Consider the following 16,843-nt stretch of genomic DNA (forward strand, 5'->3'; position numbering starts at 1 on the left):
ACATGGGAAATGCTTCTTTCTCTTTGACGTTTTTTTTTTCATGAGATTTTTTTTTTTTAATGGTTTAACTTATTTTAGAAAGGATCCTCCCCACCCTTTCCTTTAGTAGTTCCTAAGAACTCTCATACAAGTAGAGCCCTAGACAGCCCATTCCACTTCCTTTGATAGGTTGGAATCTTGTTATGAATAGAAGCTCCCACCTCAGCTGCTTAAGTGGGGAGGGTAAGCAGTGTATGAAGTGTATAATGTATCAATACAATAAGTTCTCTTCATGCAAATGAGTTCTGTCCTGAGAGTGCCTTCCTAAGTCCAACAAAGTTAAACTAGGTACCCAACTAACACAATCAACTGTATGATACTGTACTGTAATAGGCTTAGAAAACTTTTCACACAAATGTACATAAAAAACAAGCAAAAATAAAAACATTTGAAATCTTACAGTACAGTACCTTAAAAAGTACAGTAGTGCAGTACAACAGCTGGCATACATGGACACGTTTGCATCTTTGAAAGTTTGCAACTTCTAGGTTTGTATGTAGGGGACTTATTGTACAGTGAAATATAGCATTGCATTAACATGGACAAATATGTGGGCATGAGGCTTTGTGGGAAATTGCTATGAAAGATGCTAATCATAAAAAATAAAGCTTATTTTAGGTAGTGCATGAAAATTTGCAATTATAAGCTCTATGTATAAGCTGTAAAGATCAAAAGAGGTCATTTACTCAGTATATTTATTGAATGTCTATTGCACTAGTGCAGGAAACAGGATGAATAATGTACTGCCCTTTGTTTCAAGAAACCTAAATTTCTTGGGAGAGGAATTTAAATCCTCTGTGGTATTAAATCTTATAAATGGTGTTTTTCCCGAAGGACTGCTTACACACAAACAATGACAAAAGCCCTGTTTGTTTTTAAATGTAAAAATAGGTAAATGTAAAACAAAAGGTGATAATGCAAAAAATGTCAGAATATAGGACACAGCAGTGGAAATTATGATTATGTTTGAAGATAGCTATTAATGTATATGTTCATTTGGCATTGACCTTGTAAATGGAATGAAAATACATGGCTCAGAATCACAGTGATTTATGAATCTAATTAGGTTCTCTTCAAGAAATACTTCAGACAACAGAATTATCTTCAGCCTGTATGTTGAACCCAGGTTTATTTTCTGTAGTGAAAGTACTTAAGGGTCACTCTTTGTTGACATAGTAGTTGGGAAGGAAAAGAGAAAGTCCTTGGCTGAGGGTTCATTCACATTTGTTTGCTTTGCATTTCGGTAGAATTCTTTTAACTTATTTCTGTCTACAGTCTTAACGGAGGAAGGACTTCAGTGCCCGGGGCACAGAAAGCCGAACTGTGACAGCAGGTGTTTGCAGTCAAGTCAGGATTTGTTGTACCGAGTGGGAGACAAGTCTCAGATCCACTTCAGCTTGGCTTTTCAGTTTTTTTTCAAGGAGAAGAGCAAAAATGCTGGAATTTATCATCATCTTCTAGCATTTCTTTTTTTAAAACCTTTAAATTTTTTATTGGGGGTATAACCTATTAACAATGTTTTGACAGTTTCAGGTGGGCAGTGAAAGGGTTCAGCCATATGGATTCATGTATCCATTCTCTTCCTGGGCTTCCTGGGTGGCTCAGTGGTAAAGAATCTGCCTGCCAATGCAGGAGACATGGGTTCAGTCCCCGGGGTTGCAAAGATGCCCTGGAGAAGGAAATGGCAATCCACTCCAGTATTCTTGCCTGGAGAATGCCATGGACTGAGGAGCCTGGTGGGCTACAGTCCATGGGGTTGCAAAAGAGTCAGACATGACTTAGCGACTAAACAGCAACAACAACAACAATTCTCCCCCAAACTCCACTCCCATCCAGGAACAACAACAACTCTCCCCCAAACTCCCCTCCCATCCAGGAACAACAACAACTCTCCCCCAAACTCCCCTCCCATCCAGGAACAGCAACAACTCTCCCCCAAACTCCCCTCCCATCCAGGCTGCCACATAACACTGTTCCATCTGCTATCCTGTGTCATTTTCTGACATTTTGTAATTGCAGTTCTGGGAGTCAGAATGTGTCTGGTTTATGATTCGCTGGCCAGGTGGTCCATGGCAGGAGGCCTGGTGAGCTCATCCTGCCCTGGAGAAATGATCTGAGTTTATACAGGAATGATAGATAGTATCTACAACAGCAGTTTCATCATCTCAACGATGTTATCGGCAACTGCAGTCTTAATCACCTGACTCTGGTTGATGTGTTCAGTTAGTGTAGAACTAAGGTCAGAGGGGACAAGAAAGGGGATAGAGTCTGGAATAGAGAGATTAATCATAAACTCAGTAAGGGGACTCAGTTTCACAGGTACTGTTATACAACATGTCAGACTTCCTCCAAAACACAATACATAAAAAATCTAAGGAGTTAGCGGAAGAAAAAAGTGCTACTAACTCACACCTTTTTCTTTTACTAAGTATAGGACGTTTTAAGTTTCCTGTTTCAACTCTTATCTCCAGCCCATGTTTCCTAGTAATGTGACTTTTGTCACGTTATACACAAGGTCACATAAGCATCAAATTCTGTCACATTTGAGCTGATTGTATTAAGATTTTACTTTGCATTGTGAACTGTCTGCAGCTGTTAAGTTGCTTCAGTCGTGTCCGACTCTGTGCGACCCCATAGTCGGCAACCCACCAGGCTCCTCTGTCCCTGGGATTCTCCGGGCAAGAATACTGGAGTGAGTTGCCATGCCCTCTTCCAGGGGATCTTCCCCATCCAGAGATGGAACCCATGTCTCTTTTGCCTCCTATACTGGCAGGTGGGTTCTTTACCACTAGCACCACCTGGGAAGCCCTGAGACCATGATGCTGATGGTTTAATTGCTCAGTCGTGTCCAACTCTTGTGACCACATGGACTGCAGCCCTCCAGGCTCCTCTGCCCATGGGATTTTCCAGGCAAGAATATCAGAATGGACTGCCATTTCCTTTCCCAGGGGGCGCAGGTTTGATTCCTGGTCAGGGAACAAAGATTCCCGCATGCCGCAGCCAAAAGGAAAAAAAAAAGTAACGAACTCCTGTGTACCTAGATTTTAATATAATTAAATATAATCCAGATTTTAATATAATTTCATATGTGTCTGATCCCTCAAACGCACACTGAATTATTTGGATGAAAATCCTGGATGTCATGTCATCTTGCCCTTGAATATTTAGATTGAATCTCTATGACATCAGGACTTTTAAAGAAAACCTTACCCACAGTAGGCTTATTACACTTTAAAAAATTAACACTAATTCCTCAAGATTTTCACATATCTATGCAGTGTTAAAATGAGACTGTATCAGATGCCAGCATGGGGGTGTGTCTCCCTAAGGGATTTATATGGCCTGTTTTAATTATGTCCAAATTTTGCTTAAGTGATGACTTTATTTTTTTATAGTTATGTTATTTTTCAAATAATACATGATTATTTAATACCTTTGGTAATTTCAAAAGTACCAAATAGGATCCTAACAATAAAATTTTGCATTTATACATGAATCCTGCTTGATTACTTCAGTGACAATGAAACAAGATGACTTTGTGCTCATTGTTTTATTTACTTACTTATTTTCATTTTTATTCTTCTAGGTAGATCTTACTTTTTAAAATTGAAGTATAGGTGACTTACAATACTGTGTTATTTCCAGCAAAGTGATTCAGTTATATATATTCAGATTATTTTCTATTATAGATTATTATAAGATATTGAATTTAGTTCCATGTGCTATACAGTAACATAAGGTCCTTTATTTTATTTTTATTTTTTTAGCTTTTATTGGAGTATGGTTGATTCACAATGTTGTATGTGTTTCAGGTGTACAGCAAAGTGATTCAGTTATATATATATATATATATACACACATGTATATTCGTTCTTTTTCAGATTCTTTTCAGTCGTTCCTTGTTGCTATCTGTTTTACATACAGTGGTGTGTATCTGTGAGCTCTGCACTCCTAGTTTACCCCTCTCCCCTTTCAAGTGATGATTTTAGAAGCCAGACCCGGTTCAGCCGGTTCAGCTGTGATTCCACTCTGTGATGAGCTGTACGGGTTGGAATTGGGAGAAAGTCTTGTATGATGGTTCTGAGTTCTTCATTTTTTATACATTTTAACTATTCAAGTTTTTAGAACAGATTAATAGCAGTAATTTCATTGGAGATAATTGCTACATTGTTAGCAATTTACTTATTAGAGTTAATACATCAGGCATTAAAAGTAACTTTTTCCTTTTACCGTCCTTGACCATTTTGTAGGCATCCCCATACCATCTCGGGATGACATTCATGTTGGGTGAAGGTAGGAAATGAGAGAGAAGTGAACAGAGCCTTCACTCCATTTCCCCATGTTAGCATTTTTTTTTTCCTTTTGTTTATATCTTAAGATTTCTTTTAAGACAGAGGGTTAGGATTTATAGCTAAAAAATTATTTGAAAATGATTGCTGTGAATATACTGTTTGGATAAAGGCTAACATCCTTGTTTTTAAGAAATACATTTCTTTCCCCTTTATACTATCTGGTATATTGCTATTTTGCTATTTTCCTATAAAACTTTATATAAAACTGAATATTTTATTTTTTATTACTAATTTGTTATTTTCTTATCTTTTGGTTGTGCTGCATGGCATGTGGAATCTTAATTCCCTGACCAGGGATCAAACCGACACCCCCTGCATTGTCAGATAGAGTCTTAACCACTGGACCACCAGAGAAGTTCTAAAACTATACCTATTTTAATGTGAGAATGTCAGATGATTTTTCTATGAATTGAACACTCAGCTCTTTTTTTTGAATATTTGGCTTTTGATTTCCATTGTATTTTAGGGGGAATGTAGTTTTTCAGGTTCAATTGTTATGTAATGTTTGTTGTTCCTTATTCTGTAGGCTTTCAACAAACCTCCCATCTCTCTTTTTATGAAATTATAACTCCTTGGAAATTAACTCGAGAACGAAGAGAAGCCCCTAGGCCCTTCTCAGAGCAGGTAAGTTATCTCTTGAGAAATATGTATGTATTTCAGTTTCACTCATTTTAAGACAATAATGTTATTTTCATCACTGATTGGTTCAGTGAGTAATGTTGACCCATGCTTATGGCACTTGTGTCCATTGGACATTATTCTAGTAAAAGTGACATACTGATTCTTAGTAGCTTGTTTTTTTTTTTTTAAAAGACAAAATAATCCGCTTGAAACATAAGTGGGTGAAATAGTCAGTTAAATAAAAGTCTGTGACCAGTATAGGATGCTGGTTACGTAGACCTCTGACCGTTACCTGACTGGTGATGGTTACAGTGTTCTTCTTACAAGAGTTCACCTGTCTCTTAGTGTATGACAGGTAGAGTACTGTATGCTGAATCTTCACTGACACTGGAGAATGTGTGTTATATGTATGTATTTTTATATCTGGGGATGTTTGCAAAAGTGAGTTTTATTGCCATATCGGAAGAAACATACTATACTAACAATGCACAAAAATTATTTTTCAATACTATTTTTCTCTTATTGTAAAGTTCAGAAATAATGTATTTGGATATCAACTGATTTTGCAAACCTTTCAACTTCATCGAAATATAATTTAACTTTATTATGATTTACCAGTAACAAGTGATGAGGATAAAGAGTTTAGCATATTACCTCTAAATTGACAAAGTATTTCTAGCTATGAGATAGGTCGTACATTGTTTAGGGACTAGGCAGAGTGAAGAGTACACTGGAGTTAACATCAGGAACTTTCAGAGTTACCCTCCCTCTGGGCATTACCATGGATTGGGTAGATCATTCGTCTTCATTTACTTCTTTATAAGTAAGGAGTATATAACTCTAAGATCTCCTTCCAGTGGAACGGTTTATAATTTTTCCTTGCTTTGTTTTGAACTGGACGTTCTCCTCTTTAATTTTGTTTTGCCTTTATCAATTTGTGTTTTCATTGTTATTTTCCCCCTTCACTTAGTAGCATAGGGACAGTGTTTTTCTGCTTCATCCTGTCTCTGATGATCTTCATCAGCTTTGCACTCATAGATACTTGGGATTGTAGTGAATGTCCCATATGTACCCTGATAAATAATCGGGAAAGAGGTGGAAGCACCATTTAAGCCCTAGGGATATGATGTGAACGAAACAGACAGAATTATGTCCCTGTGGAGCTTCCATTCTCATGGGAGGAGAGACAGAGACAAATAGGTAATATAATTGTAAGATTAATAATAGAGATTACTTAAGATGGTAAAGAGCCCATCTGCCAGTGCAGGTTAGACATGAGAGATGTGAGTTTGAGCCCTGGGTCAGGAAGATCCCCTGGAGGAGGAAATGGCAACCCACTCCAGTATTCTTGCCTGGAGAATCCCATGGACAGAGGAGCTTGGCAGGCTGCAGTCTATAGGGTTGCATGGAGTCGGACACGACTGAAGCAACTTAGCACACACGCAAGATGGTAATAATCATTGTGGGGAGCATTAAAGCAGCAAGGAACTGGGGAGTATTGGAACTGGGGGTGAGGGGTAGGAGGGTTTGTGTTTTTTAATAGGACAGCCCGGGAAGACCTTCCTAAGAAGGTGACTCTGTAGGAGAACAAAGACCAGAAGGAAGGGAATGAGCAACGCAGGCAGCTATTTGGGGGAAGAATGTACTATCATAAATTCTCAGAATTCTTCTCAGGGGAGATGACAGTGGTGTTTTTGTATCCTGTATTTGCCCAAGAGCAGAAAGGAATAGAAAGACACATGCCAAAACTGTGCAAGGAGATTGGTGTTTTTGTTGCCTCTGGAGATGGAGGTCCCCACGCAGAATTTGGAAGTAGAACCCTAGGACGTGGATCCGGTCTCAGCCTTAGGAATCAGATGCTGAAGTGCCTGAGGAAAGTGGATCCTGCTTGTTTCTTGGCAAAGTGTTCACTTGGAGTCCAGAAGCAGTAGGGAGAATAATAAGCACTTATTATTTAATTATTACTTAATTCTAATAATAAGGACACTTCTGATAATATTATTGTTCATTGAGTCCCTCCATGATTGTCTTTTTTATTAGAATTAAGTTTCTAGAGATCACATTAAGTGCTTCTGGCTAATGAAACGGTAAGTCACTGGGGAAGTTATTTTAATGTTTAAGGTAGAGAAGAGGCTCCCACATACAGAGGATATGCAAGTTGACTTATCTCAGTTCTTTGATTCTGAGACACAGTCTTCATGAGGTACACTGTTATTTAATGTGCCGGTAATTAAGAAAGAAACAGACTGCTGCCAGTTAGACTACTTTGCCTCTGTACGATGTGTCCCAATTTCAGAGATGTTCACAGAGATGTGAGGGGGGGGAAAGTAGGTTTAGAACCGATGAAATGTGTTAAGTCCTGTGAAGATGTAAAGTCATAAAAGTGTATTAATTTCATCTAGCTTTCAGATACCCAGAACAAGGGATAATCTTCTGAAACTAAGAGGTTCATTAGATTTAAACAAAAGGAAGAATTACTTTTTACTATAGGTAATACAGGAATGGATTTATTAAAAATAATCCCTGAAGTTATAGCACAATTGCAATTGTAAATGAATTGAAGAAGACTTTAGATAAACATGTGGGTCGTTTTCCACTATAGGTTATTCAAAGAAGATAGGGGTGATCAGAGTCCATTTTTATTATTTATGGGCATATTTCAGGTTGTTTCATAAAGGAGTTCCAGTCAGTACCAAATTATTTTCATTCAGGATGGAATTTCTAGTGTCCTTTAAATACCTAAATACCTGTTGTTGCAAAGTTATTTAGAAGATAGTGTTTTATTGTTCTTTTCTCCTTTGTGCATTTAGGTATCTTATGTCATTCAAGCTGAAGGAAAAGAGCATATAATTCACTTGGAAAGGAATAAGTAAGAAATTTTATTTACTTTGCCTTTTTGGTAATTTTTTTTCTTTTTTCAATACTATATGGGTTTCTTTTCTAGTTAGATATTGCTTAGTAGGTTGTTAAGAAGGTGAGACTAATAAGAGTAGAAGTATGGAAAAATCCCTACAATTTTGCATTTCCACTGACACTTAAGCAAAGGAAAATAAATCTAAAATAAAGGAAGAGAAGCTTGTACTTAAGAAAACTTTAAAATCATGACTGGCCCAACAAACCACTGAGCAGGTGGTAAAGAAGTCTTTAGTAGCTTTATCTGTCTGCTAGAGGTGCCACAGTGAAATACTACAGACTTCAATAACAGACACTTATTTTCTCCCAGGATTGGAAATCTGAGATCAAGGTGCCAGCATTAATGTCTGGTGAGGACTCTCTTCTTGGGGTGCAGACCCTTCTGGCTGGCACTCACGTGATCTCTCCTTGGCTTGTGTACAGAAGCGGGGTAGATGGAGGAGCGAGCTCTCTGGTGTTTCTTCTTATGAGGACACTAATCCCATTGGCTTAGGGCCCCACCCTTATCACCTCATTTAACCATAATTTCCTTAGTGGGCCCCATCTCCAAGTATAGCCACACTGAAGGTTAAAGCTTCAGCATAGGAATTTTGGAGGGGCCACAAGCATTCAGTCCATAAGAGTGGTCTCTCGCCCTCCTTTTTAGTTTTGGCATATTTTCACCTGATCCTGCCTTGGTAATCTGTGTACCTCTGTTGCTTTTTTGAAATTCTATGCTTCTGACTGTGCTGAGCCAACCACTGTCTTGTGGCCCATCCTTCCCTGTCTTCCTTTTCTTATGAAGCTAAACTTCCAGTATCTTTTCTTGAGAGATTTCAGAAAAAAGCAGCCTAATAGACCCATTTACATGGAGGTGTGATTGACGGGATGTAAAGTGCTGCTCAGAGATGTCTCCCAGAACCAGTAGCAGCAGCTCCTGGGAGTTTTCTAGAAATGCAAATTCTCAGGTCCACCCCTGGAATGAAGCAGAATTTGGGGAGGTGTCACAGCTATCTGTGTTTTAACAAGCTTCCATCCTGGGCTATTTTTTACTGACCCTCAAGTTTGAATAACACTTTTTATCTTAGAAGAGAATGCTGAGCTGAAGAGAGTGAGATCTCTCTGGCAGGGCTTTAGGCACTGCGACAGATTCTTTCGGACAGAGAGGCGCTTTGTGTCCTGGGCACTATACCCGGTACTTTTTATTGTATTACTTATTAATTTTCTCAGAACTTCTGAGGTCCAGCTTGTCTCCAGTGTAATGATGTCACTGTGTACAAGAATTTTTAATAGATATAAATATTTTCTACTCTTTCTATAGGAAATGGAAATTAAAACGATTTCAACATAATAACAGTTTCTTATATTCTCCTAGTTTCAGCTTATAAAGTATTTTCCTCAACTGTATGTCATTTATTAGACTATCATATCAATTTGATAATAGAGGAGTCTTGTGGTCCTTGCTTCAGACTCAGAATGCTAGGGTTCAGGAAGTTCACTTGATTTACTCAGCATCACATAGTTTGTAAAAGGGGCACACATCCTAGTCATTTGACCTGATATCTAGTGATGTATATGTGTGTGTGTGATGTTGTGTCTACATTCCTATGCCTCTTGAATTGGGGGGCAAATGGTACTTTTTCAGGCATTTGTTGAGTTGCCAGGTCTTTGAATGTCTTTGAGAAGCAGTCATCAAAGCTAATGATCACTAGTGAGAAAGAGTTAGGGTAGATAGCCTATTATGGCTCTGAGTGAAGAAGTGAGTATGTTTGAGTGCTTACTTTTTTCCTCCCAGGGCCTACCTTGTTTTGGACCACGAATCTCTTGGTGAAAACAATGAAGCCTCCTTACAGGGGGATGTACATAATTACTTACGTTGGGGTATTTGGCTGGGACTGGGGGGTTGTGTGGCAGAAGATAGCACACCTCTTCTCTCCCTGTGCTGAAAAAATTTAAAGATAAAATAAAGGAGTGAGTTAGATAGAAGGTTAAAATATCCCTCTCATGGTTGATGAAGGCTGGGTTAGGGGATTTACCAGAGAATGAGAGCCCAATGGACCTGTGAGTCCTGAACCCTGGATTAGGCAGATTCAGCCACTCACGTCAGCGCTGTGCACCATGGCAGTCCTTGTCCTAGAGGAGCATGGTGGAGTTTGTTCCCACTGGCAGGCAGTGACTTTTAAGGAGGAAGAAGGGCAGAGCAAGGCCAAGTACCCTCTTCAGTTTATTCTTTTTAAATTCACCACCAGAGGGAGCAAAGAGTGTGTATATGTTGGGGAGAGAGGAGAGACGGGGCAGCGATTGAACGTGGTTGAATAACTGAAACGACTCAGGACTCCACAGGCTCTCCCGAGCTCACTCAAGGAGACTTTCATAAAGGTAAAGGGGAAAGGACTCAGGACGAAGACAGCAGAGGAAATCATCGAAGGTTTAAGAACTTCCAAACGGAGTCCCTCCGGGTCCTTTCTCAGTTGTACAGATGTGCACGTGGCTTCAGATTACACATCACTGAGATATGAGTGAATCGTCACCTTTTCAGGGTAGCCCAGGCATGTGTTTACCAAGGGGGTTGTTTTATACCATACTGGTCACGTGGCTAAAGTCAGGCTGTGTAACTGATTAAACGGCATGCCAACCATCCATCTTTCCATCTCTTAAAACAGTCTATAGACGCCTGGAGACTTAGAGCCTTAAGAGCTGCATTATAAACCACTAGCTGGCACCTTGCATCCCTGACTTGTCCATAAGCCCTGAAGATAAGTATATTGCTGCTCCAATTCTGCTGCGAAGGACGCAGAGCCTTTGCTTGACCTAACTTTGGTCATGCTACTGAACCTTCTCCTGGGCCCCATCTGTACACTTTGTTGGAGGTAATCTGGTTTTAGCAAGAACCCTGCCAAGTGAGGTTAGCAAGAACCCCCCCACCCTTAGCTTCTACCATCCTTCCCAGGTGATGTCTGATCACCATGGTCTGTCTTCAGTAAGAATCCTTTTGATTGGTTTAGCCAGAGTCTCCTTCACCCCGGTGTTTCATCTTAGTAATTTTGTACCCACTGACCTCCCACCTTGCTCATGGGGTACAAATTCCCACCTGCCCATGCTATGCTTGGAGTTGAGTGTGACCTCTCTCCCCCACTATAAAATCCCATTAGAGTGGTCCCCATAACTTCTGCCAAGCTCCTAAATAAGATTGGCTTCACCATCTTTAACAAGTGTCGTGGAATATTTTTTTCTTTGACAGTCATGGTGGCATGACTCAGGTAGGATCAGATTCATCACTGGACCCCTGACCTCTCACTCTGGACACCTTCAAAGCCCTCATCTTCAGTCCTGACTGATCGGGGATCCTTTGGTGAGTCTGATTCCTGAACCTTTGCTCCAGACAAATGTCCACCGAAACTGGTAAAGACAGACTTGATTCTTAAGGTTTTGAGTGTATACTCTGAAGTTGGGTCAGAGTGCCAGGCTTCTTTCGACAGGTACTTCCTGGGCTGGCAGCTTTCCTTGGCTCCTTGTTCTGATTGGGGATTACTCCCTGGCTCCCTGGGCTGAAAGTCCCTTCCTCTTGGCTCTATGTGAGGTCTCTTTTTTCTCTTTCTTGTATCTGGCTTCTCCCATTGGAACTTCTCAGCCAACTAAACCACCTCTTCTCCCATCCTGCTGACTCTGCTATGCCAGCTCTGTCTGCTTCCTTTCTTCTTAACATGTTTTGCTGAGCATAATTTGAAACTTTGCTGGTGTCTTTGGGAAACTTGAGAGCTTCCTGGATTGACTGCTCCTCCTTGTTGCTTCTGCTCCTCCTTCCTCTTTCTGCTACCATCAGTCTCCCCCACCACCCCATTCCCTAGATCCTTTGATATGTCCCATTTCGAACCCCCACCTCCTACATCCCTCTGTCTACCCCTGACAGACTTCAGACTTTCAACTTCCACGGCAGCGCCTCAGCTTCCCACAGTCATTTTCATTTTTAGTTCCTTGCCCTCCATCAGGGGCTCTCACAAAACTCAAGTAGCTCTGAAAATAACTCTACTTGAGTCTGAAAAGAGCAAATGGAAATAGGTTGTATGACTTACATGGGTTTTGGAAACATCCAGAAAGCAGTTAGATGTTTCCTCAGTCACCTGCCTAAAAATTAGACCACGGCAAAGGAAGATTACTTACCATGGTGAAAGAAAATCTTAAAAATCTCCTCCAGAAATACTGGTAGGCAGGTAACCTTAACTTGTTTTATTTGCCAGAGTCAATTCAGTTGAAAATACAAAATGGTGATAAACCACTGAGATTATATTGCTGCTTTACTAACTCATGGCTAAAATTTTAAAATGAAGGCCATGTTTTCTATTTGTGTCTGTCTGTATGTTTATATATGTCTATGTGTATGTATACATGTGAAATAGTTTATTCCTGCTGGAAATGAATCACATTAACGTATAAAATCCCTTAAATATCCAATTCAAATAGGTTTAGAGGTGGAATGAGCACTTACATAAATTATTTTCTTAAAACTCTTGGGAATACAGACACTAACCCAAGTTATTTTTTAAGTTCACATGATCTCGAATAATCTTTTAGCTGGTTTTTATAGTGTAGATACAATTGTTGATAAACTCTGACAGCTTCAGAGTTGTCAGTATTAAATACGTAATGCAGATATGCAATTTTTTTCTACCTTTGTTTACTATTCAGATAAGCTTATGTTATCTCTACCAGATGTTTAAGATTATAAATTATAAATTGACCCAAAGAACAAGATGTATAATAAAAAAAGGAATTGCTTGATGTCAAGCATGGCAGCTAAAAACAAAGGGGGAAGAACCATAAATATATAATTTTTTTTTTTTTTTGCTTTTGTGATTTTTTTTATTTTTGGATACTTGCCTGATTTGTCAATAAGAAAAAAAACTTAAGCTAGCTAGTTTTGTTTAATTACTGGCTCATGAAATTTTCATGACTCATTCAAGAATAATTGTTCAGAACAAATAAAATAAAGAGATGTAAGTGACATAGAAGTTAATAAGTGAACTTTTCAATGGTAATTAAGTTTTATGTCTCCTTAAAAATGATTTAAAAATTTTTTTTCATAACTTGAAACCTAAAAGCTATACTAAGTTAAAGATGGATAATCACTGACTAGATAATTTCTAAATACGATAAAATATTGAAATATTAATTGCTGAAGAGAAATTTAATTTTATTTACTTTGGCATCTTGTTTTTATGTGGTATAGAGAAGCTAATGTATTTGTGTCTGTTGATAAGCATGAGAAATTATACTATGAAAAAGATACATCTCAAGAAATTATGAAATAATGTATTCATAAATTTTCTACAGAATGATAGCATGTAGCAGACAGTTTGCAGTTGCCTGCTTTTTAGCTTTTACTGAAAATTAGGATTACTAATGACTAAAATCTAATCAACATATGTAAATGAAGCTATTAGAAATAATAAAAGTAAAGAAAACAAACTATATGCAAGGAAAATAAGGTGTATTTTTGATAAGGAAGGATATAAAAAATATGTTTTACTAAGGGAAAAAGAATAATTTTGTCCCAAAGTAGAATAAATGGTTGTTCCAGAATGACAAAGAAGAAAAATGTGGAACAAAAACTGAATGATATAAAAAAATTTGTGGAAAAGGGACCTTGGAAAAAGAATCTTTCCTTGTGTGGTCAAAATTGGCTATTGTTGGATGGATTTATTTGTAAGGTTTTTTGGTTTGTTTGTTTGTTTAATTTGCCTAGTATTAATAGTACATTGATGCAAAACCAGAATTTGGTTTTCTTTTTCTGTTAAAACAGGGTTTTCTTAGATTATTGGTTTAGTTGTTTCTCTTTACGTTTAAGTACATAGCTTGAGAAGATAAGATGTGTTTTAAGATAATTTCCTATGTGACATGTGTTTATCAGGTCTTTGATTATGTGAGAAAACCAAATCTTCTCAGTATTAAGAGAACTAAGAGTTTTTTTTTTTTTTTCTAAATAACTATATAGCTTCCTGTGTTTGTCTTTGAAATTTTTTAATTGTGACTTTGGCTAAATGGACAGTTAAGTGTTGTTTCACAGTGACACTTGTGGTCCAGTTTAGTCAAATGTTGAAACCTTTTGGCATGTTTGACAGTTTCCACAAATCAAGTTCTAGTTGGAGTCTTTTTGACCTCAAACTAACTTTGAGATTTCTCAAATGCATCTTGGAAAATCTCAAAGGATTTGTCTCTCTCCTTACAAAAAGGGATACTGAACTAATAAGGCTTATTTGGTATGTTAATGCATCTTATTTTTCATAGCAGTATAAGTTATTTGCATAAGTCAGTTAAAAATCTGCCCTTGTTGGTTTTATTACCAAGGCTTTGATTACAATGTCGTATTTGGGAATGATGTGTGTTGAATCAGATATGACTAGATAGCTTTAAGGAACTAAGGTTGACTTTAAGAAGGTAATTGTTTATGCAGCTCCCCTTGGAAAAACTGGCTTGTTCTGGCTTACAGGATTTCCTGCCTTACAGGTGAGTAAGGAAGATCACTTGTGGCAGGGCCAGGAACCTCAGGATATTTGGGGGACCTCAATAAGAAAGTTTACCCAAATATATAGATATTGTAGGCATATCTGGTGGCAAGTTCTTGACTTAGCCTCCTAGCCGTAAGAGTTGTTGGTTCCTTCTGAAATGCTCTAGCAAAGCAAATTCAAATGAAATACTATATGGTCAATCACTGTTTTTACTGTACTTATATGAATAACTAGGCCAGATTTAATGAGACCAGACTTATGTGCAAACAAATTAGTCTTACTTTATCTTTCACAGAAATGGGGGTGACTATAGAAAGAATGTGGGTTTTTTTTTTTTGTTTCAATGGAAACCTGTAGTGAACCATTGCTACTTTCATCTTGCATATTTTGCCAGCTTTACCAAATCCCGAATTCTTCTAGTTTCCTTCAGTATCTGGCTATAACCCTCTAAGTTATCATTTCCAATTTTTATCCTTTCTGACTTGGAGTCATTGAGAACTAAAATCGCCCTTTTCTTGTAACTCTAAGCTGCAGCTGGGAGATTGATGGAGCCTTCAAAAAAAGGCTGTTTCAACAGATCACGTGTAGGCAATCTTTATGCCTTCTGTGGTGTGGGCCTCTCAGGAAGTTCATCAGAATACCTGATGCTGTCACCAGTGACATTCAAACCAGGACAATTTGTCAGGTGGCCAGTGCTGCTTTCACTGTACCAACTGAAGATGCCCTAAAGAAAGTGAAAGTGAAGTCGCTCAGTCGTGTCCGACTCTTTGTGACCTCATGGACTGTGGCCCATCAGGCTCCTCTGTCCATGGGATTCTCCAGGCAAGAGTGCTGGAGTGGGTTGCCATTTCCTTCTCCAGGAGATCTTCCCAACCCAGGGATTGAACCTGGGTCTCCCGCAGTGCAGGCAGATGCTTTACCATCTGAGTCACCAGGGAAGCTCGAAGATGCCCTAAGCTCAAGTTTAAAAAAAATCTTGATGGCTGCCAACTGAGCTCAGAAACTTGGTTTCTAACCATTCAGCCTTGTTTTTCTTTTATTTTCCTAACAACTCCCCTCATTAACTGCCTGACTGCTAGCTCCACCCAGTAAATATCCCCTTCTACCAAGTTCCAACAGATGATTCAGCTGGTCTGTAATCAACAAAAGACAACTGAATGAGGAAATTGGCTTGTGTTATTCAGAGGAAAGAAGAATATCATTTCTTTCCTTAAACAAGAGAGGAGACTGACAAAGATTTTTTGCTTGATCTAACTTCAGTCAGGTTTCAGAACCTTCTCTAAGGCCTATCAGTGTGGTTTATTGTAAAATCTAGTTTTAGAAAGAATTTCCCCTCTCCCTCCATATCTGATCACTCTGGTGTCTGATCAAGTTCTTTATCTTCCACCCCACTTCCCCGCCCAGTGATGTCTGGTTACCCTGGCTTGTCTTCAGCAAGAATCCGTTAGGTTGGTTTAGCCAGAATGCTCCTCACCCCTGATGTTTCCTCTTAGGAGTTTTCCATCCACTGACCCCCACTGTGCTCCTTGGCTAAAAAATCCCACTTGCCCATGCTGTATTTGCAGTTGAGCCTGCTCTTTCTCCCCATCCCGCTGTAAAATGTCTTTGAGGTGGTCCCTATACTTAATACCAATAATAAAGTCGACCTTACTGTCTTCAACAAGTGTCATTGGATTTTTTTTTTGTAATAAAGCTAACCCTGTTTTTGCACGTGTGGTTTACACTGTGGATCTCCCTTAACATGGGAGGAAGATTCAAGGATCAGCAATAATTGCTTCTTTAAATAATGGACAGAAATTTTGCCCCTGTACTTAGAGATTAAAGGCAATGAGTGCTGCTTCTTTATCCAGGACATTTAAAAGAGGGTAAAATAATTTATTTTCTTCTGGAAATATGATGTACCATGTAACCAAATTTATACTTTTCCTATGAGACGAATCAGAAAACTTTAAGGACATTACAAATGTTTTTTGCAACCAGTGTTTTATGACCATGAGAACAGATGCACAACTCAAACATTTCTTTCTGATTGGAATGTACACGATTTCAGATGCAAGTGCATTCATGGGCTTTATGTTTTATGGCAGCTCCTTCTTTAAACAACAATTTATCAGGTGAATGTTTTTATTCCTGCTCATCTCTACTAGGAATAATGTCTTATAAAAGTTGTTTTCTTAGCTGTAAAGAGATAAAATAATCTTATATGGTATGTTTTATTCTTCCTGCAGAGACCTTTTACCCAAAGATTTTGTAGTTTATACCTACAACAAGGAAGGGGCTCTGATCTCTGACCACCCTAGTATACAGGTAATTTATTTTCCTCTTGACCATATACAGAATTTAAAACAATTATAATTTTAAAGTGCATTCTCTTCAGCTGCTCTGGACTGTTACTTGAGGGCGTCCTTTGATATGATAATACATGGTGTTGTC

At 38.5% G+C, this 16,843-nt stretch overlaps 1 protein-coding gene across 2 annotated transcripts in view; it reads left to right on the plus strand.

Annotated features, from left to right (window-relative positions):
- The window catches only part of ADAM9 (ADAM metallopeptidase domain 9), a 90,242-nt gene that overhangs the window by 4,986 nt on the left and 68,413 nt on the right, over nt 1–16,843 (plus strand). For both annotated transcript variants that reach the window (XR_009493067.1, NM_001192818.3), the window contains 3 exon segments: nt 4,918–5,015; nt 7,823–7,881; nt 16,639–16,717. Coding sequence is in view for 1 of the 2 variants with exons in the window: in NM_001192818.3 (NP_001179747.2) it covers nt 4,918–5,015; nt 7,823–7,881; nt 16,639–16,717 (236 nt within the window). In the remaining variant the exon portion in view is untranslated.

This window comes from Bos taurus, chromosome 27, assembly GCF_002263795.3.
Source record: "Bos taurus isolate L1 Dominette 01449 registration number 42190680 breed Hereford chromosome 27, ARS-UCD2.0, whole genome shotgun sequence".
Classification (NCBI taxonomy): Eukaryota; Metazoa; Chordata; class Mammalia; order Artiodactyla; family Bovidae; genus Bos; species Bos taurus.